The sequence below is a fragment of the Hypanus sabinus genome, chromosome 26, assembly GCF_030144855.1.
Source record: "Hypanus sabinus isolate sHypSab1 chromosome 26, sHypSab1.hap1, whole genome shotgun sequence".
NCBI classification, from domain to species: Eukaryota; Metazoa; Chordata; class Chondrichthyes; order Myliobatiformes; family Dasyatidae; genus Hypanus; species Hypanus sabinus.
In genome coordinates, this window is record NC_082731.1 from 40,361,187 (window position 1) to 40,382,397 (window position 21,211).

At 44.4% G+C, this 21,211-nt stretch overlaps 1 protein-coding gene and 1 long non-coding RNA gene across 2 annotated transcripts in view; one reads left to right on the top strand and one right to left on the bottom strand.

Moving 5' to 3' along the window:
• Positions 1-5,969, top strand: part of paf1 (PAF1 homolog, Paf1/RNA polymerase II complex component) — a 42,812-nt gene extending 36,843 nt beyond the window's left edge. Inside the window, exons 13-14 of the mRNA XM_059950916.1 lie at positions 2,603-2,684; positions 5,226-5,969. Coding sequence (XP_059806899.1) covers positions 2,603-2,684; positions 5,226-5,632 — 489 coding nt within the window. The 3' untranslated portion in view covers positions 5,633-5,969. The remainder of the gene's footprint in view (positions 1-2,602; positions 2,685-5,225) is intronic.
• On the bottom strand, positions 367-19,929 carry LOC132381479 (uncharacterized). Its single transcript, XR_009508045.1, has 3 exons — positions 19,819-19,929; positions 1,890-1,980; positions 367-1,794 (listed from the first exon to the last, which is right to left on the bottom strand). It is a non-coding gene; the product is annotated as an uncharacterized LOC132381479 (long non-coding RNA).
• Positions 19,930-21,211: the final 1,282 nt, after the last annotated feature.

Consider the following 21,211-nt stretch of genomic DNA (forward strand, 5'->3'; position numbering starts at 1 on the left):
AGGTCCTGAATGATGGAGGCCACCTTCTGAAGGCACTGCCTTTTAAAGATATTGTCAATGATCGAGAGGCTTTGTCCATGATGGAATTGACTCAGTCTGGAACACTCTGCAGCCTGTGTATTGGAATCCTCTATATCAAGTGGTGATGCAGCCAGTCTCAGCATCCTCTTATCAACTCCCCTTCTTACCCCACCCCTGATATATTTAGTTTTTTTTCTCTCTCTGCCCATCACTCTGCCTGTTCTTCATCTCCCTCTGGTGCTCCCCTCTGCCTTTCTTTCTCCCTAGGTCTCCCATCCCATGATCCTTTCCCTTCTCTGGCTCAGTATCCCTTTTGCCAATCACCTTTCCGGCTCTCAGCTTCACCCCACCCCCTCCGGTCTTCTATCATTTTGCATAAGTATAGTGTGGTTTATTGTAAATCTCCTTTGTAATATATCAACCTGGTAAACCTTTTCTGCATTCCTTTCATTGCAAATATATCCTTGTTTAGCTCAGGATTTCAGACAGTACTCCAGGTGCATTATCACTTGGATCTTGCAGTATTCCTGCAGTTCAAGTGACCTTACTCCTTTTCAAAAGCCTCTCTTGTTACGCACTTCTAAACCTTGATATTTGCCTTTTGTACTGTGTTGCTACAAAGATGAATTCCCCATCTATCTGCTATCAATATCTATTATCTGCTATAATTCAATAAATGGTGGAAATCTCAACAGAATGCACTAGTAAACTCTAAAAGTTACATCAACCATCTGATAAATTGGGTGTAAAAAGGGATTCTTAACCTTTTATATGCTATTGACTCCTTCGGCAGTCCAGTGAAGCCTGTGACCCCCTTCTCAGAATACATATTTAAACAAAATACATAGGATTACAACATTTAACAATTATATTGAAATAGTTAACAAAATATATTAAAATATCATTTGTGATGCCATCTTCTACGTACTGATCAACAAGCAATTGTAGATAGGCGATAATGGAGAGAAAATAGATGTCTGGGTCACAAATGTATGAACACACAACTTCGCCTTTTGGTGACTGAATGACTGCTAGGCGTAGGGCTGCCCAATAGTTGGTCTGTTACTACGCACGAGCATCTGCAGACAGGAAGACTGTGATCACATTTGATAGATAGGTACTTCATTGGTCCCAAAGGGAATTACGGTGTCACAGGAGCATTACAAATGCACAAGTATACAAATATTAGAAGAGAAGTAAAGGAAGAATAAAAAAAAAAGCTACCTTCAAAATAGGATGTACAAGATTTCCAAGTTTACACTGATAAGCTAGTAGTGCACTAATTACTGCAGTATTATACAGTAATGGGAGCACATTCACACCGTCCAGATAAGAACTGATGGTAGTCTGGTAGCACAGGGTGTCCGCGATGGCAGGATGTGGTAAACAGAGCTGAACAGCCTTTTAACAGCACTCTGGTAAACAGAGATTAACAGCAGCCTAAGCTATAGGTTGACTCATTATAAAGTATGATGGCGGAGTGTAAGAATTACCTCATATAGCACTCTTCAGTAGCGCAGTTGTATAAGTCTATTACTGAAAATACTCCTCTGTTCAGCCAAGGTGGCAGGCAGAGGGTGAGAAACTTTGTCCAGATTTGCCAGGATTTTCCGAAGGACCCTTTTGTTCTTCCACAGACTCCAGTATGTCCAGTTTGACTCCTATAACAGAGCCAGCCTTTATCAGTTCGATCTGGTGGCGTGTCCAATAAGTAAAATAATTTCCAAGTAGTGATGAGCATAAACGATGTTTTAAGATCGTTGTTTGTAACAGCTGTAATGTGATATGAAAATATCTGTAATTTCTATTCAAGATTCAAGTACAGTTATTATCAAATAATGTATAAATCATACAACAATGAGACTTACTTGTTACACAACTCTGCCAGTTTGATCTGGCCCATGCCTTCGTTAGCCAGGTCCAAGATTTGCCTTTATTGGGATCCTCCTCCTCCTCCTCCTTAAACATATTTTATGGTTATGAATATGCTATAATAACGGTGTTATGACTTGTGTTTGGTGTGGGGGATTGTAAGGAATGAGTGGTTAGATGTCCAGAAAGGGCTTGCAGGGATGTGGGGGGGGCAACATTAGGATTAGGGTTAGGGTGTAATTATGTGGGCAGTGGGAGAAGTAACCCTCTTCTTTGATCTCACAACATAAAATTCAGTGCCACCTGACGAATTAGTGACAAAGTCACAGGTACTGCTAATACTGCTGTGGTTTGTTGCCTTTATTCATCATTGTTGAATTTCACTTGGAGATTAGCGAACATAAAGATACAAGTTTTGTCTCATCCAAGTTCATGGACCCCATGGAATCTTATCCACGGATCCCAGGTTAAGAAACCCTGGTTTAAAATATCAACAATTGAAGGGCAAGATATTTCCAAATCAGGATAGTATGCAGTTTACAGGGGAACCTCAAGGTTGCCATTTTGTTCCACACACCTTTACGTACATTGAATTCCGATCATAGCTGCTGCAATAGTCAGGGTACAGGTGGAAAGGTAAAGGGCTGTGAGGAATCCTCATAACCCAGAATCCAAGAAATATCCGCCTGAATTTTTTTTTACTCTACAGGAAGCCAGGCGCGCTCAGCTGGAGAATCATGAGCCTGAGGACGAGGAAGAACTGGAACCAGGGAAAGACATTGTGGGATCAGGTGATGTTTTTTTGGCCAGATGGACTGACTTCAGCTTACTGAGTTCAGTTGCAGTGACCTGGCACGGATCTCTGACTCATTACAACAAAAGCCCTAAGTCTATCCTCCTTTGTCTCCTCGGCCCCTCATTGTCAGGAATCATTTTGGCATTTCATGGTTCTTTTAGTTGCATGGTGCATCTCTAAATGTTGTTTGAAAGTACCGATTGATATTGACTGCCCTGGTTTAACTGGCAAAGACACTGCCTTTACTCATTGGAACTCATCGGACTGTTCACATTAACAATGCTGGCCTAACACTTGGTCTCTCTTCTGCTTGCACTGTTGATGTGGGCTGCTGCTGGAATACAGCAAGGAAACGGGGCCCTTCTGCCTATCGACTGTGTGGACCAGTGCGTTTGTCCCATCTCTCGGTGTTTGGCCCGTAGCCCTCTAAAACTCTCCTGTCTACGTACATATAAGACCCATAAGATGCAGGATTGGTCCATTTGGCCCATTGAGTCTGCTCTGCCATTTCATTATGGCTGATCCAGTTTTCCTCTCAGCCTCAATCTCCTGCCATCTCACCATATCCCTTCATGCCCTGGCCAATCAAGGAGCTATCAATCTCTGTTTAAATATACATAAAAATTTGGCCTCCACAGCTGCCATGGTAAATTCACCACTCTCTGGCTAAAGAAATTCCTCCTCACCTCCATTCTAAGTGGACGCCCCTGTATTCTGAGGCTGTGTCCTCTGTTCTTAGATTCTCCCACCATAGGAAACATCCTCTCTAAGGCCTTTCACCATTCAATAGGTTTCAATGAGATCACACCTCATTCTTCTGAATTGCAGTGAGTACAGGCCCAGCGCCACCAAATGCTCCTCATATGATAAGCCATTCAATCCTGGAATCATTTTTGTAAATCTCCTTTGAACCCTCTCCAGTTTCAGCACATCCTTTCTAATCCTTTTGCGTGAAGAAGCTGCCCCTGATATCCCTTATAAATCCTCAACTTCTTTTAGTTTTTAGGACCCCCCTCCTGGGAAAAGGACGAGCTGCTTTCTTCTTGTCTATGCCCCTCATGATCTTGTATACCTCTCCCAATTCACCACACAATCTCATATTCCAGGGAATAAGCTCCTGATCTATGCAATCTTTCCTTGTTACTCAAGCCCCCAAGTTCAGGAACCACACTGCGAAATCTTTTCTACATTCTTTCTAGTTTAATAATATCTTCCGAAAACCAGGGTGACCAAAACTGTACACAGTAATCCAAAGGAGCCTCACCAACGTCTAGATAAACTGTCCAGCTCCTGTACTCAATGTTCAGACTGATGAAAGCCCAAGCACCTTATTCACCTGTCTGTCCGCTTGTGGCACCGCTTTCAGTGGGCAATCCACTTGTAGTCTTAGCTCGGTCCCTCTTTTCCATAACACTCCTTACGGCCCTACCATTCACTGTACCAGTTCTACTCTGGTTTGGTTTCCCAAAATGCAGTACCTCACACTTAACTGCATTGAAACCCATTTTCCAACTTAATCAAGCAACACACACAAAATGCTGGTGGAACGCAGCAGGCCAGGCAGTATCTATAGGGAGAAGCGCTGTCGACGTTTCGGGCCGAGACCCTTCGTCAGGACGTACTGACACAAAAATTCATATATAAAGTCCAAGACCCTGAGTGACACGGCCCGTGAAATGATGCAGTTCTTCCTGGCAGTCCAGCCTGCCATTCCACCGATCAAACACTGGGGGGCAGCACATCCTGTCACTGTTGACATCATGGGACGGAGGACCTTTTTATTTGCTGTACTGCTCTCTATTCTGATTTATGAATGGATTATCGGTCCTCAGTGTGGGAAGCAGTGGGGTAGGGTTAGAGCCCACCAACATGAGAAAATCTGTAGATGCTGGAAATCCAAAACAACACACAAACATAAAGTACTGGAGGAACTCAGCAGGTCAGGCAGCCTCAATGGGAATGAATAATTGGTCAACATTTGAGGCCGAGATGTTCATCAGGACTAGAAAAAATGAGAAGTCAGAGTAAGAAGGTGAGGGGAGCAAATGTGTTACGTGATGGGTGAAACTGGCAGAAGGGGTGAAGTAAATAGCTGGGAAGTTGATTGGTAAAAGAGATAAAGGACTGGAGATGGGGAAATCTGATTGGACAGGGTAGAAGTACATGGAAGAAAGGGAAGGAGGAGGAGCTTCAGAGGGAGATGATGGGCAGGTAAGAAGACAGGTGAGAGAAAGAAATGGGAATGAGGAACGGTGAAGGAAAAGAAGGGGTGCAATTATTGAAAGTTTTGAGAAATTGATGTTCATGCTATCAGGTTGGAGGCCACCCAAATGTTACTCCTCCTACCTGAATGTGACCTCATCACAGCAGCAGAGCCGACCATGAACTGACATGCTGGAGTGGGAATAGAAAGTGGAATTGAAATGGGTAGCCACTGGGAGATCCCACCATTTGAGGCCAGGCGGAATGAAGGTGCTGGGCAAAGAGACCTCCCAGTCAGAGTCCCTTGCCTAACGTGCCTGCTTCTTTTCGCTAGATGACGAAAAGGACAAAGAGAGTGGCAGCGAGAAGGCTGCCAGTGGGGATGAACGCGCAGCGAGTGAAAGCGAGCGGGAAGAAGAGGACAAAGCCAGCAGCAGGAGCGGGAGCGAAGGGGAGAGCGACAGCGGGGACGAGCGGCAGGCTCGCGCGGCCCGCGACAAGGAGGAGATCTTCGGCAGCGACGACGACAGCGACAACGAGGATCAGCCGGACGAGAGTGGCCGCGAGGGCAGCGGCAGCGATGACGAGCAGCAGAGCGAGGAGGAAGAGCGGCGGAGCAGGAGTGCGTCTAACAGCGGCAGCGAGCACTCGGATAATGACAGCCGTCACCCCGCGCAGAGTGGCAGTGAGCAGGGCACAGAATCGAGTGAGAATGAGGAAAGTGGCAGCGAGAGTGACTGAAGAGCTTGGCCCTCACATGCCTGGTGGCAACATTGTCCAATGGATAGGGCCGTGGTCTTATAAACTCACTGTAACTTTGGTGACCTCCCTTCCCCACCCTCCCTGCCCCACACCCCACCTTTCCTGTCTCTTCATACATTCGGTGAGTATTGCATCGTGAGATACATCTTGATCGTTGAGCTGTTGACCCAGGTACGTCGAGGGATGGGAGACTAAACATCCAGCCAACAGTCTGGATGCTTGGGTTCATTTTTATAAGCATTTGTATAAAACTGCATCTTTCTATAGTATGTTAACAGAGATTAAAATCCTATGTATTAAAGATGATATCAAGGTGGCAGTGGAGAATGTGTAAGATCGTACACGCAGTGGGAGACATTTGGCAGCATCAACCCGTCACTGGACTCAAATGAAGCATTATTTTTTTTTGGGTGAATACCGCATCTTCGTACATTGCTCTTCTGAAATTTGTATGGGATGGAACATTTTATCTTCCAAAAGAAAGGAAGATTAGCTTTATTTGTGCACATTGGAACATACAATGAATTGTGTTGTTTGTGACAAGTCAAATCACCGAGGATTGTGCCAGGCAAGTGTGAAACACTTCCAGTGCCAACGTAGTGTGCTCACAACTCGCTGATCATGAGTTCAACTCACTTTGGGATGTGGAAGGAAGCTCAAGGAGAACGTACAAACTCCTTACAAGCAGAGGCAGGAATCGAACCCCGAGCCTTGCAGCTGGCACTGTAAAGTATTGGGCTAACAGCTGTGCTATTTTAACAGGGCTGGGGTCTATGGTACGGGTCCATGACGTGATAAAGGTTGGGATCAACTGTTGTGGAGCTACAGCATGGTAACTAGCCCAACAATCCTGTACTACATACCCATGAGACCAATTAACCTACTAACCTGCACATCTTTGCATTGTGGAAGGAAACCAGAGCACCCGGAGGAAACGGAAAGGTTTGAAGTGAAGCAGCGGCAGAATTGAGCTGGCACTGGCGCTGCAATAGCTATGCTAACTGCTGTGCTGCCGTCCCACTCTTGTTGTGTCTTTATTATGGGACGATGAACCGGTATATGGAATGGGCTGCCAGGGAAGTGGTGGAGACGGATACAATAACAGCGTTTAAAAGACATTTGGACAGGTGCACAAATAGGAAACATTCAGAACATAAGTACATAAGAAATAGGAGCTGGAGTTGGCCATCTGGCCTGTTGAGCTGCTCTGCCATTCAATAAGATCTAGGCTGATCTGTCTATGGACTGAGTTTCACCTGCCTGCCTTTCCCCCCCAACTCTTAATTCCCCTGCTATGCACAAATCTATCAATACTACCTGCCTGTATTATCATGGGAGGCTGGACTATCTTGGGTTGTTTCCTTTGGAGCAGCGGATCTGATAGAGGTTTATAAAATTATGAGAGACCTAGATAGACAAAGTGTATGTTTCCCAGGGTTGAACTGTCTAATACCAGAGGGTATGCATTGAAGGTGAAAGGGGGTAGGTTCAAGGGGAATGTGAGAGTGATGGATGGCTGGAACGCGCTGCCTGCTATGGTGGTAGAGGCAAATACATTAGAGGCTCTTAAGAGACGTTTGGATAGGTGCAAGAATATGAGAAAGATGGAGGGATATGGATATTGTGTAGGTAGGTGATTAGTTTTTGGGGTGTTTGTGATATATCTTTTAGCTGGTTCAGCACAACATTGTGGGCCAAAAAGCGAGTTCCTGGGCTGTACTCTTCTATATTCTATTACATTTGCCTTTCTTGCTATTGACTCAATCTGCAAGTTAACCCTGGGAATCCTGCACTACAACCCCCAAGTCCCTTTGTACCTCTAATTTCTGAATTTAGAAAATGGTCTATGCCCACAGAAATGCATGACCATGCACCTTCTAACACTGGTGAGAAGAGCAGAACTGCAGTAAATGAACCGAAGCAGGGGGGTGAGCTAGGGTTCGGAACAACAAAGACTTTTCAGAGGGAGAGGAAAATTTCATAAACAGAGCGAATACGAAAGTCAGACATTAGGAGAATGAAATGCGATCCTTGTGGGAGGCAGAAGAGGAGGAATGGTTATGCTCTGAGATGGAAATAGTTCCAGAAAGGGAAGGGTAGAGGCAGAAGCAGAGGATTTTTCCATGTGTCCATCCTATCAAAAGGTGGCCGTAGCCTGGGGCAATATAAATTCCAATACCTACATCCTCACTTTAGTGAAAGTGAGTGGAATTCAAGTTAGTTGGTTAACATGATGAAAAGTTTGGCCAAATCAGGTGAGTGTTGTCAGAGAATTAGTTGGGTTTCTGTTGAAAAATGAGGGAAAATGTCCCAGACTTGTGGGATGGAGATGTACAAGGTTTGTACATCCATTGTGAAGATGAACCAGCTGGGACAAGGGAATTAGAAATTGTTAAAGTGGCAGGAGGCATTAAATTTCAAGTGCAGAGATTGCACCAGGAGCAAACGATGGAATCAGGGTAGTAATAACCATGTTGAGTGAGGCAAAAACAGGTTGAAACAATGGGCCATGTGTCGTCCTATTTACAGGTCCTGAACAGAAGGTGGATCTTTGGCACTTTAAGATAGAAGTTTGGAAGGAAGGTCCTGAGGAGTTGAGATTTTTGTCTGCCTGGGAGACAAAGGCTTGTTGTTCATTGGTGGGGTACAAGGACTGAGGTACAAGGAGGTGTCAGAGAGCTGATGCTTAGACTTCGAGAGATTAATGTCAGTTCTTCAGACCACAACCGTCTTACTCTTACGAGTATTGATTCTGAGTGAGGTGCTACAAGTTCAAAAAGAGGCAGGTAAGAGTGAGTGTAAGGAATAATCAAGGTGGTTGATGTCCTATCAGCAATTGGCAACAAATCGATTCAGAGAGGAGGAGAAGCGAATGGGAAGGGGTCTAGTGAAATTCTGCAAACTGCAGAGAAGACTGCTGTCCAAAAACATGTAAGCAAAAGGAGCAGTATAAGTTCAACATTAAGATATGGATGTAGGAAGCATTGCTGGATCCTCTGCAGACTGGTCATTGGGGATCAAAAAGGTGGTGATGATAAGGATGATGACACAACCAAGGTAGGGAGAGAGGGAAGGGAGGAAGGGTATTTGACTTTGAGAACAGCTGAGGTTTGCAATCTATGATATCTGTAAGTCCCCTGTTGCAGCTCTAAGTGTGACAAAGAATAAACAGAACTGTGGAGCACAGCAGCCTCTGAGCTTGACACAAAGCAAAGTGGTCATTACAGTATTCAGTGAGACATAACTTCTTCAGTGCTCTGGGTACGTGTGCCAATTGACTGCTGTTTCCAAGAAGTGATACTGTTCTCCAAAGTGATTCATTGTCCACAGAGCTTTGTTACACAATGACAGAGAAGATTCATCAGGATGGACAAAACAAAATGTAAAACAAGAACTGAGAAATCAGAGCTACATCTTTAGAACAGAAAAGAGATTTTTGTTTCAAGTGAAAGAGCAGAAGAAAAATTGTCAGTAGATTTCTCCCTTACCTTTTCAGCCCAGTTAGAGTGAATCTGAAACATCATTTGTCCATTTCCCTCCACAGATACTGCCTAACTTCCAGTAGTTTGTCTTTTGCCAAGGTATTTCTCCCAATGGGGGAGAATATTTTTGACAGTGTAAATGATCATCTAAATGCCATTACCTAGCAACGGGAAGTCACAGTCCGTTTATGGGCACATACTGGTAACTGAAGACCCAGAATTTCCCATTGCACTACAGAAATCTACCAGTCTCTACTGGATCTTTTCATAATTTTCAGAATGATGGATGTCTGTGGAGAGTAAGAATTTCAGGCTGTACACTGTGTACATTCTCTGATATTTATTGGAACCTTTTGAAGAGGTAAGGGATATGCACCTCAGTAACTGATGGAGAGCACTTGTCAGCACTACTGGCATCAGTAGAGAGGCAATCTAATTACTGACTTTCCTCCTCCCCTGTCACAAATCTTCCATCATCACCAGAGGGATCTAGAACCTCATAAAGGAGAGAACCAAGCCACCTATTCTCTGTGACAGAGGGACTGTTGTTGGCCAGCAGTTCATGCTGCCTACAGTGTATTAGCCTCAGCTTAAAAGGCTTTTATTCTTTCTCACCTCCTCTTGTACAGGATACCCAGCTAATTGGTAAAGAGAAACCTGAAGTGTCCTGTCCACTCCACAGAAGGAGTTGGTTTTACTGGAGATTCTCAATAGAATGGAAGGGCCTTGTTGCTCACATGGAGTTTGTGCCCTGTATGGTGTTGGTGGCAAGAAAAAGATGAGCGAGGCAGTTCCTCCTAGTACATAGCTCTGCACTCTGGGGCATGCAGCAGTTTGCAAACCACCATCACCGGAGGTTTCAGAATCAAAGTCAAGTTTGTTATGTGCGCAAGTTCAATGAAAAACATAATTGCAGCAGCATCACAGGCACATGGCATCATATAAGAAACATTCACTAGAAAAACACACAAAATATATGCAAACGAGAAAATCTGCAGATGCTGAAAATCCAAATCAACGCACAAAATGCTGGAGGAACTCAGCATGGTAAGGAGTGAGCAGTTGACAGATGTTTCAGGCAGAGACCCTTAATCAGTCCTTGCTTCTTGATGTAGGGTCTCGGCCTGAAACAATGTTTACTCTTATGCAGCCTGACCTGCTGAGTTCCTCCAGCATTTTGTGTGTGTGTGTTGCATAAAATATACAGAATTATTTGTTTTACAAAGAAGAACACAGAATAAAAATCAAAGTGCCTATAATGCAAAGTGGTTATAGTGTTGCTATACTGAGGTGGTGATTAGGATTTATGCCGGATGGATCAAGAAGCAAATGGTTGAAAAGTAGCTGTTCTTGAACCTGGTGTGTGTCGGACTTCTTGCTGGTAGCTGTGAGAACATGGCATGGCTTGGATAGCGGGGAAATCTGGTGATAGATGTCGCCCTGAGGCAGCACCTCGTGTAGATACTGTCGATGATGGGGACAGAGTTGCCTGTGATGTATTGAGCCAAGTCCACTTGCTCTGCAGCTTCCTGTGTTCCTGCATTTGAACTGCTGTGATAATGCAATCAGTCAGTTTGCTCTCGACAGCTCATCTTTGGAAATGTGTTAGAGTTCAAAGTAAATTTTATTATCAATGTACATATGTCACCATTTACAACCCTGAGATTAATTTCCTTGTGGGCATACTCTAAATCTATAGAATAATAACCATAACAAAATCAGTGAAATGCCGTCCAATTAGGGTGTTCAGCCAGAGTGCAAAAGCCAACAAACTGCAAATACCAAAAGAATAAACAATAATAATAAATATTGAGAACAAGAGATGAACAACCCTTGAAAGTGAGTCCATTAATTGTGGAAATGTTTCAATCAAGAGGCAGGTAAAGTTATCCCTTTTGGTTTGAGAGCCTGATGGTTGAGGGGTTCCTCAACCTGGTAGCATGATCCTGACGCTCTTGTACCCCATTCCTGATGGCAGCGGTGAGAAAAGAGTATGACCTCGGTGGTGGGGTTCCCTGAATATGGATGCTGTTTTCCTGCAGCATTGTTTAATGTAGATGTTCTCAGTGGTGGGGTGGGCTTTGCCCATGACAGGCTGGGCCGTAACCACTACTTTTTGTAGGATTCTTTGTTTAAGGGCATTGGAATTTCCAAACCAGGCTGTGGTTCATCCACCTACAGTGATGTCGTTGGTGAAATATGTGCTTGGCCACCTAGCCTTGTGACTTGACAGTGGACCAGGGGGCTAAAGCACACAGCCTTGAAGTGCACCTCTGTTGATGGTCAGCAAAGATGAAGGTCTCCCAATGAGGAATTGATCCATTTGCAGTGGGAGGTGCAGGGGTCCATGTCTTGAAGACTGATAATGAGTTTGATTGGGGTGGGTTTTTTTAAACGCCAGAGCTTTGTGTTATCCTTGTTCCCAGCTCCATTGGTCCTTGGTTTAAACATGGGAAAGGGTCAAACTCCAAAACGCACTGCCGTTCAGTGATGTGTACCTCCACCTACTCTTTTTTCTGTCCAGATGGTCAATCCCCTTTGTTTCTGATGTCTGGCTCCTACCACTGTTTGCACTGTTTCTCATGCAGGAAATGAGGTGAGGGACTGCACAGTAGTAGCCCTCAGAAGCGGTATTATGGCCAAGAGGTTGGGCAGCTCGTGAACTAGGAGCAGGCCACTTGGCCCCGTAGGACACATCTCCCATTCGTATTATCATGGCTGTTCTAACCCAGGTCTCTTCCCTTCTGTGCCAGTTCCCCATTGTCCATGATTCCCTGATCTTTCAAAGGTGTATCTGCTTCCTCTTTAAATCTGCAGAGTTTGCTTGAACATGCTTCGAGGTGCAGATGATGTGCAAGTTCCTTCTCTGGAACTTAAAATGTATTTGCGTCCTCCTCTTCCCTGCATGAAGAGGTGCCAGCAGAAGACGTGATAGATGCTACTCAGATCCCCAGTTGTACTAATCTGTTATAGTATAAAGGGAGTTACAGACTTGGGCTTCTCAGTAACCTTTCAGTCTTTGTCCATCTTTGTGCACCCGTCCTTCCACTCCTAATGGGTAACTCCATGTTCAGGAACTCCCAAGGTTACAAGCATCCAATTGCAAGCAAACTAATTTACAGCCCGTTACGCTGCTGACGTTTAGGACAGCAGTGAAGATCCTCCATCTCTGACAGTGTTCAGGGATTCCCTCCTCATGTCAGTAGCTTCCTCTTGGTTTTCGTTACGGTCAGTCACACAGTTCCCCAGGTGGAGACTCAGGAAGATCATCTCACTCACGTGTAGAAGGACTTTCCATTGCTTTTTCCGTAACAGTTTTGTTTTACTGGTCAGGGTTGTTAGCCCTAAGCTGAGCCCTCGAAACTGGAGGACCAGTTGACCACTCTTAGTCTGGCCTCTTCCATTTGACCATACTAAGAGACAAAGCATAAAGTCCTGAATCCAGCCAATGTGGCCCTCCAGGTCATTGAGGTACACAAGCTTCCAAACCCAACAACAAGGGTGTGGTCCACTTGGAGGGACTTGCAAACAGCCTGAACATAAAGGTGAGTTTGGGAGATGGATTTGCAGACTGTTGTGGGACCTCAGGCATCTTCTGCCATTTGGGTACGTGGCTTCATGGCAATATTGATCTGGTTGAATTAAACACCCAGTTTTAACTCAGTTGCCCTATGGTATGTTTTTATTTAAATATTTGCCAGGATGATATATCTGACTTGAAAACGGCGGGTTACGCACGTTTTTCAGAAACAGTAAGCTAATGCAACTTGTATAATGAATTGCTCAGTTAAACGACATGCTGCTCACCTTTGATAACAGACCATAAGATGTAAGAGTAGAATTAGGCCATTTGGCCCATCAAGTCTGATCTGCCATTCAATCATGGCTGATTTTATTTTTCGTCCCCATTTCCCACCTCCTCCCTGTAACCCTTAACTCCTTTACCAATCAAGACCTATCTATTTATCTAGCTTAAATATACCCAAATGACTTAATGTATCCTTATCCCTCTTGTGACAATTTCATAGATTCACTGGTCTGACTGAAGAAATACAGTACAGTACTGTGTAAACGTCTTAGGTACCCTAGCTACAGTGTGTATGTCTCTATATACATGCACACACACACAGTATTATATTTGTCAATATGGAGTGGAGAGTGAGTTTGTAAGCCTGGTGGGAGCAAAGGATGTTGGGAATGGCAAGAGTGGAGTGCCGTAGAAGGGGTGTGGGAAGGAGTGCCAGAGGCAGTAGTGGGGTGGGGTGCCACAAGTGCAGACACACCAAACAAGGTCACTTGATTTCAAACAATTGGTTTATTGATCATTACAGAATGTCTTTCTGGTGATTCCTGCTCTCTCCCCTCTCCCTTCCCCTTTTTTCCAACCATGATTCCCCTCTCCCTGACCCCTTCCCACTCTCAGTCCACAATAGAGACCCAGATCAGAATCAGGTTTGTCATCACTCATATAGGTCATAAGGTTTTTTTTGTGCCAACATAAATTACTACAGTCCTGTGTAAAAGTCTTGGGCACCCAAGCTATATATATGTGCCTAAGACTTTTCCACAGTGCTGTATGCCCTCATCTCAGTTTTAAAGAGATATCCCTTTATTCTCAGGGTGTGCCCTTGGACCCTAAACTCTCAAAGTTCAAAGTGTATTTATTAATTTATTATCAAAGTATGTATAATACAGCCTTGAGATTCCTACTAATAGAAACATCCTCTCCATTTCCTCTCTATCCAGGCCTTTCAGTATTAGTAGGTTTCAGTGAGATCTCCCCTCATCTTTCAGAACCCCATCAAGTTCAGGCCCAGAGATATCAAATTCCCCCGATCAAAACTGCTTATCAACAAAATGTAATAGCTATTGCCATCTGGACTGACATAGACTGTTCAGTCACAGGACAAGTTCTACCATTTGGAAAACTTGTGGTGAAAATCTGAACACTGTCAGACATGTTTCTTAGGCATCTTCTATTGCCCCATTGGGTATTTTGGTTTATCAATAATGGATAATTATTGGCCTGTGGAACAGGGTCTGCTCCAGACACATCCACAGGAGTGAAGTCTTGGTGTGGATCCGGAAGAACATCTGCTAACAGTGAAAGAAATGAAGAGTAGGTGAACATGGAGACGCGTACTGTGTAGGTGAAAGTTCTGTTATGGTTGATCGTCTCTCCAGAAATCTACAGGTGCTTCGTGCTGTATGTCTGGAAACCCAAACCATCCTTTCTTCCCAGTTCTAAACATAAGACACAGGAGCAGAAATAAGCCATTCAGCCCATCGAGTTTACTCCACCATTTCATCATGGCTGATCCATTTCCCTCTTGACACCAATCTCTTGCCTTCTGTAACCCTTCATGCCCTGACTAATCAAGAATCTATCAATGTCTGACTTAAATATACCCACAGTCACCTGTGGCAATCAGTTCCACAGCTTCACCACCCTCTGGCTAAAGAAATTCTTCAAAATGAATGTCCCTCTAGTCTAATCGAAGGCTGTGCCATCCGGTCCTCAACTTCTTCACTATAGGAAACAGCCTCTCCACATCCACACTGTCTAGGCCTTTTAACATTCAATAGGTTTTGATGAGATTCCTTCCCCCCCCCCCCCCACACACACACATTCTTCTAAATTCCAGCAGATAAAGGCCTAGAGCCATCAATTGTTCCTTATACGATAAGGCTTCCATTCCCAGAATCATTCTCATGAACCTCCTCTCCAATATAAGCACATCCTTTCATAGATAACGGGCCCAGAACTACTCACAGTACTCCAAGTGAGGCCTCACCAATGCTTTACAAAGCCTCAGCATTATACCCTTGCTTTTATATTCTAGTCCACTCGATATGATAGAGGTGTTTAACCGGAGAATTATGGGTTCTGTCGGATTGTCATAGCCGGGGGTGGGGGGGGGGGGTGGGAAGTAGGGAGGGGCGGTGGTAGGGGGACCAATTTGCTTTCACCTACCAAACATCTGGACAGGCTTGGTCATATTAGAATTAGATTTAATATTACTGACTCGTGAAATGTTTTACGGCAGCAGACAGCACAATACATAAATACTGTAAATTGCAAATGAGAAATATTTGTAAATAGTGAGGTTCTGTTGATTGTCCACTCAGAAATCTGATGGCTGAGGAAATTAAGCTGCTTCTAAAATGTTGAGTATGTGTGTATCTTCAGGCTCTTGTACCACCTCCTTGATGGTAGTACTGTCATAAGAAGAGAGCATGGGTGAAGGGTTTCCTTAACGATGGATGCAGCCTTTGAGGCATAGAGTTTTGAAGATGTTACAAGATGTCAGCCTTATCACAAGTTTCGATTAGTTTCAGTTAATGTTGCAAAACAATACAGGATAAATTAGGCTGCAGCAGGCCTGGATGAGTGAAAAGTTGAAAGTACATTTATTATCAAAGAATGTATACAATATGCCGACTGGTGGCGTAGTGACATCAGCACTGGACTTTGGGGAGAGAGGTCCTGAGTTTGAATGCGGCCGGCTCCCTTGCACTCTCTCCATCCGTGCCTGGGTTGAGTGTCAAGCTAGCAACGTCAGGTTTCAGATGCCCAAGACATGCCATACGATGAGCAATCACCAAAAAATCGGTGCAAAAGATTTGTTATGACGGCACCCCGACAACTCCACCATGAGTTAAGGGCGTATACACACACACACACATGTATACAATATACAACTTTGAGTTTCAGCTCCTACTAACAGGCAGCCATGAAACAAAGAAACCCAAAAGTCCCATTTTTTTAAAAAAGACCATCAAACCCCTAGAGCACAGAGAAAAAAAAATCATGCAAAGAATAAACACAAGCAAATAGGTTTCTGAACTGAAGTCCACAAAGAGAGTCTGTCCCCAGACACTTGGTTCAGTGCAGAATTGACATTCAAAAGCATTTTGGCTTGTGTCCTTTTGGCCACTACCTGAAAGATGTGTAGCATAAGAACTGATCCAATATTGGGAAGAGAGAAGCCTGTTTCATCCAAGCCCCCTCAGTTGCACTGATTTTTTTTAAGGATGACATCAGAATCTGGTTTATTATCACTGACACATCATCAACTTTATCATTTTGTGGCAGTAGCGTAGTTCAGTACATTAAAAAACTACTATAAAGTACAGTATGGTGGTTTTCCAATGATGACAGGAAACCTGAGCAGGAGAGTAGTTGAACAGAAAAGCCATTGCATTGAGAAGGTTCCACTCTCTTGTCCTCAAACATCCAGGTCCAGTGATATGAACAAGCATCACAAACTTGAGTTTTCCTTGATTGCAGTGGATGAGCATCATATCTTCTGTGCCTTGAGCCCTATACTCTCCACGAACTGTTGCAAAATCTCCTTCCTGACCATTGGATCTCACTGTTGATCTCATCCGCCCAGTCTGCCGAAGCTGGTTTTGCTTGCTAGGTTGGGCGAGCCCCTATCTTACCAGAACAGGAGGCCATCGCTACCCTCACCTGGTTTAACCCACTGTCGCATGCAAACAGTTGCTTGGAGCTACGGTGAGAGCTGAGTGTCTGGTGGGAACCTGTGGCATGTCTTGGGCATCTGAAACCTGACGTTGCTAGCTTGACACTCAACCCAGGCACGGATGGAGAGAGTGCAAGGGAGCCGGCCGCATTCAAACTCAGGACCTCTCTCCCCAAAGTCCAGTGCTGATGCCACTACGCCACCAGTCGGCATATTGTATACATTCTTTGATAATAAATGTACTTTCAACTTTTCACTCGTCCAGGCCTGCTGCAGCCTAATTTATCCTGTGTCTGGTCTGGTGGGAACCAAAGGTGAGCGAGCTGCCCCAGAATAAGCACGACCAAGCCCCCTCACTAGAGGTGCTACCCCTACCTGGAAACCCAGTTACAACAATAAATATATAAAAACAATAAATACTGTAAAAAGAGCAAAATAGTGAAGTAGTGTTCAAGTACCAATCAGAAATCTGATGGCAAACCAAACCCCTTAATTGCTCTGTTCGGTTTTTGGGGTGAGACAGATTTATGTCTGGGTCCGACCAAATGCCGAATATTATCCTTTGCCTCTCTCCTGGCTAGAGGCTTGATCCTCCTCAGATGGAGAGATGTTGCCCCGCCCACTCATGCTCAATGGCTTAACGACATCATGACCTGTTTGGACTTCGAAAAAATTCATTATTCAGTTCTCAATTCAGATCTAAAGTTCCATAAGGTCTGGGGACCTTTTACCAAGTACTTTCATAACCTTCCTCTTGACTAGGGTTTTTTTTTCTTTTCAGTCCCTTGCTTTCAGCTCCTTTTTTTTCTGGTAGAAGGCATTATTACCCTCTGTTGCTGAGTGTATTCACAGTCTGGGAGTTTGGCTGTCCTGACTTATACTCTCTATATTGTGTTGTGGTTGGTCTGGAGTTGCTGTTTTTTCTTGTGTTGTGGGGCTTGGGGAGGACACTAAGCTTACTTGTCTTTAATTTAGGTGCTTTTTTTTTGCTAAGTTCTCTTCCTTTGTAGCATATTGTTATTGTATGCTTAATTTTTCACTGTTTTAATGTTCCTCATTAGGATTTGGGGTTTTTAATTTGTAAAATGTTTTGAAAAACTAATAAAAAAATTTAAAAAAAAAGAAATCTGATGGCAGAAGTGAGGAAACTGTTCCTAAAGTGATGAGTGTGGATCTTTAGGTTCCTGCACCTTCTCCCTGATTGCAGGAATTAGAAGAGGCCATATTCTGGATGGTGGAGATCTATTTGTTTTCAGGAAGATTTGAAGTTTATATGCAACAAACTGAGGACTAATATATGACCAGCTCTATCAGTGATTTGGATGATGCAAAGCAGATCTGCAGTCCGGACAGTAGTGGTGAGTTGTGTGGTCCACTTCAGTGCAGTGTACATACATAAATGTGGCCCCATGGTGCTGTGTTCCAGGACCATGGACAGAGAGTTTCAGGGACCATTGTATCTCCATATCACAGGTTGCAATGCTGACTCTCACATCTCTCCTGTGCCTTGACCCAGTCCTTGCCACCAGAAGTAATCCTGGATTAGTGCCTTTGTACAAGAAATACCAGGGTGATACCCATCTAGATCGTAGCATATAGAATCATACAAAACCTACAGCACAATACAGGCCCTTTGGCCCACAATGCTATGCCAAACATGTACTTACTTTAGAAATTACCTAGGGTTACCCATAGCCCTCTATTTTTCTAAGCTCCATGTACCCATCCAGGAGTCTTTTAAATGATCCTATTACATCCGCCTCCACCACTGCCGCCAGCAGCCCATTCCACACACTCATCACTGTAAAAAAAAACTTACCCCCGACATCTCCTCTGTACCTACTTCCAAGCACCTTAAAACTATGCCCTCTCATATTAGCCATTTCAGCCCTGGGAAAAAGCCTCTGACTATCCACACAATCAATGTCTCTCATCATCTTATATACCTCTATCAGATCACCTCTCATCTTATGTTACTCCAAGGAGAAAAGGCCAAATTCACTCAACCTATTCTCATAAGGCATGCATCCCAATCCAGGCAATACCCTTGTAAATCTCCTCTGCACCCTTTCTGTTTCCACATCCCTCCTGTAATGAGGTAGCCAGAACTGAGCACAGTTCCACAGTTGATGAAGGCCAATGCACCGTATGCCATCTTAACCACCAGAGTCAACCTGCACAGCAGCTTTGAGTGTCCTATGGACTCTGACCCCAAGATCCTTCTGATCCTCCACACTGCCAAGAGTCTTACCATTAATACTATATTTGACCTATCAAAATGAACCACCTCACACTTATCTGGGTGGAACTCCATCTGCCACTTCTGTGGTAGCTGCTTCACCCAGAGAGAGTCTTTGATCCATGGATGGGGTTGGAGGAGAAGGGCAGAGGTGAAAGGCCAAGTACTGCAGTTCCTTTAGCTGCATGGTGAAGCGCAGTCAGATCAGTGGTTTGTTGGGACGGAAGACTGGACTAGGGAGCCACCAAGGGAACTTGGAAGTGCTAGAAGTGGAGGGAGGGGAATGAGTGCCAGTTGGCCAAATCTTGTTGAAACTGGCAGAAATAGCAAAGAGAAATTGAAGAGGTTTGTAAGGTGTGAGAAAAGGACCAGAGGAACCCGATCCTTGCTCTGACCAAGAGAGGTTCAAGAATTAGCTGAGAAGCAGTCAAGGGATTTATCCAGGCCAGCGAAAAGAGGTCTCTTTATTGGAGAAACCAATACAGACTGGGTGATTGTCTTTCCAGACCACTGCATTCAGTTTATAAGGCTGACCCTGAGCTTCCTGCTGCGTGGTGGTTTAATTCTTCATCTCCCTTTGACTCTTTAGTGTGTGGTCTCCTGCTCAGTGAAGTCCAACACAAACTTGGGGAACAGCACCTAAGCAACACACACAAAACTGCTGGAGGAACTCAACCTACCAGGCAGCATCTGTGGAAAAGAGTAAGTAGTCGATGTTTCTGGCCGAGACCTTTCATAAGCACTTTGTGTGTGTGTGTGTGTGTGTGTGTGTGTGTGTGTGTTGGTTTGGATTTCCAGCATCTGCAGTATTTCTTGTGGTTGTGAACAGCATCCAATCTTACAGCTGGGCACGCTGCAACCTTTTGGATTCAATATCAAACTCTACAACGTCAAGCAATTTGATTTTTATCTCTGTATCATCTACAATATTGGCTCAGCTTGTAATTTTCTCCTTACTTTCTGGGAGTGCAGGATGCATTTAGTGGTCTGCATTTAGTAGCTCCTTCATTGACTTCATTGTTTCGTCTGTGTTCTCACTGTTTTCGTTCATTCAATGACTGGAAAACCTAGTAAACAGCATATAGAAAATCAGTTGTTTGAAAGTGCTCAGGTTTCTGCTGTAAAGCGAGGGAAGATATCCCACATAGAGAGACTTTTGATGGGGTCCCAGTTCACCATTAAAAGGTGGACCAGACCATGTGTGTCCACAGGAAGATGAGGGCAATGAAACGAACTGTGAGCAGGAGAGTCTCCTACAGCAGGGTATCCCAACTTTTTTTATGCCATGGCCCCTTCCAATAGCCAAAGCGTCTGTGGACCCCTGCCTTACAGGAACCATCTCCACACAGTGTGGAGACACAAGGGACTGCAGATACTGGAATCTGAAGCAACAGGCAAAATACTGGAAGAAGGGTCAAGGTGGAGGGTCTCAATCTGACATGTGGACTCCCCGTTTTCCTCCATAGGAGCCATGAGCTTTACCCAACATTTTGTCTCCATTCAAGAGGAGAACAGATCACTAAGGTGACAGAGAAGGGAACAGGAGTATTTCTGTTGGTTGCTTCATTGTGTGGGATGGCATGAAGGGCATTTCCAAGAGGGGGCTCAAGTTGACCAGCTCCTTGGGGAGGCTTTGTGTCCTGTGAGCAATTTCAAATTCCAAGCGCACTATAGTGTAGCATTTACCACCATCATTCCCTCAATCCTGATTGAGAAGTTGCAGAACCTGGGCCTCTGTACCTCCCTCTGCAATTGGATCCTCGATTTCCTAATCAGAAGACCACAATCTGTGCAGGTTGGAGATAACATATCCTCCTCACTGATGATAAACACTAGCACACCTCGGGTGTGTGCTTAGCCCACTGCTCTACTGTATATATACCCATGATTGCGTGGCTAGGCACAGCTCAAATACCATCTATAAATTTGCTGATGATACAACCATTGTTGGTAGAATCTCAGGTGGTGATGAGAGGACGTACAGGAGTGAGATATGCCAACTAGTGGAGTGGTGCCGCAGCAACAACCTGGCACTCAATGTCAGTAAGATGACAGAGCTGATTGTGGACTTCAGGAAGGGACACATACCAATCCTCATAGAGGGATCAAAAGTAGAGAGAGTGAGCAGTTTCAAGTTCCTGGGTGTCAAGATCTCTGAGGATGTAACCTGGTCCCAACATGTCAATGTAGTTATAAAGAAGGCAAGCTAGTGGCTATACTTCATTAGGAGTTTGAAGAGATTTGACATGTCAACAAATACACTCAAAAACTTCTAGAGTTGTACCATGGAGACCATTCTGACAGGCTGCATCACTGTCTGGTATGGAGGGGGTCTGCTGCACTGGTCTGA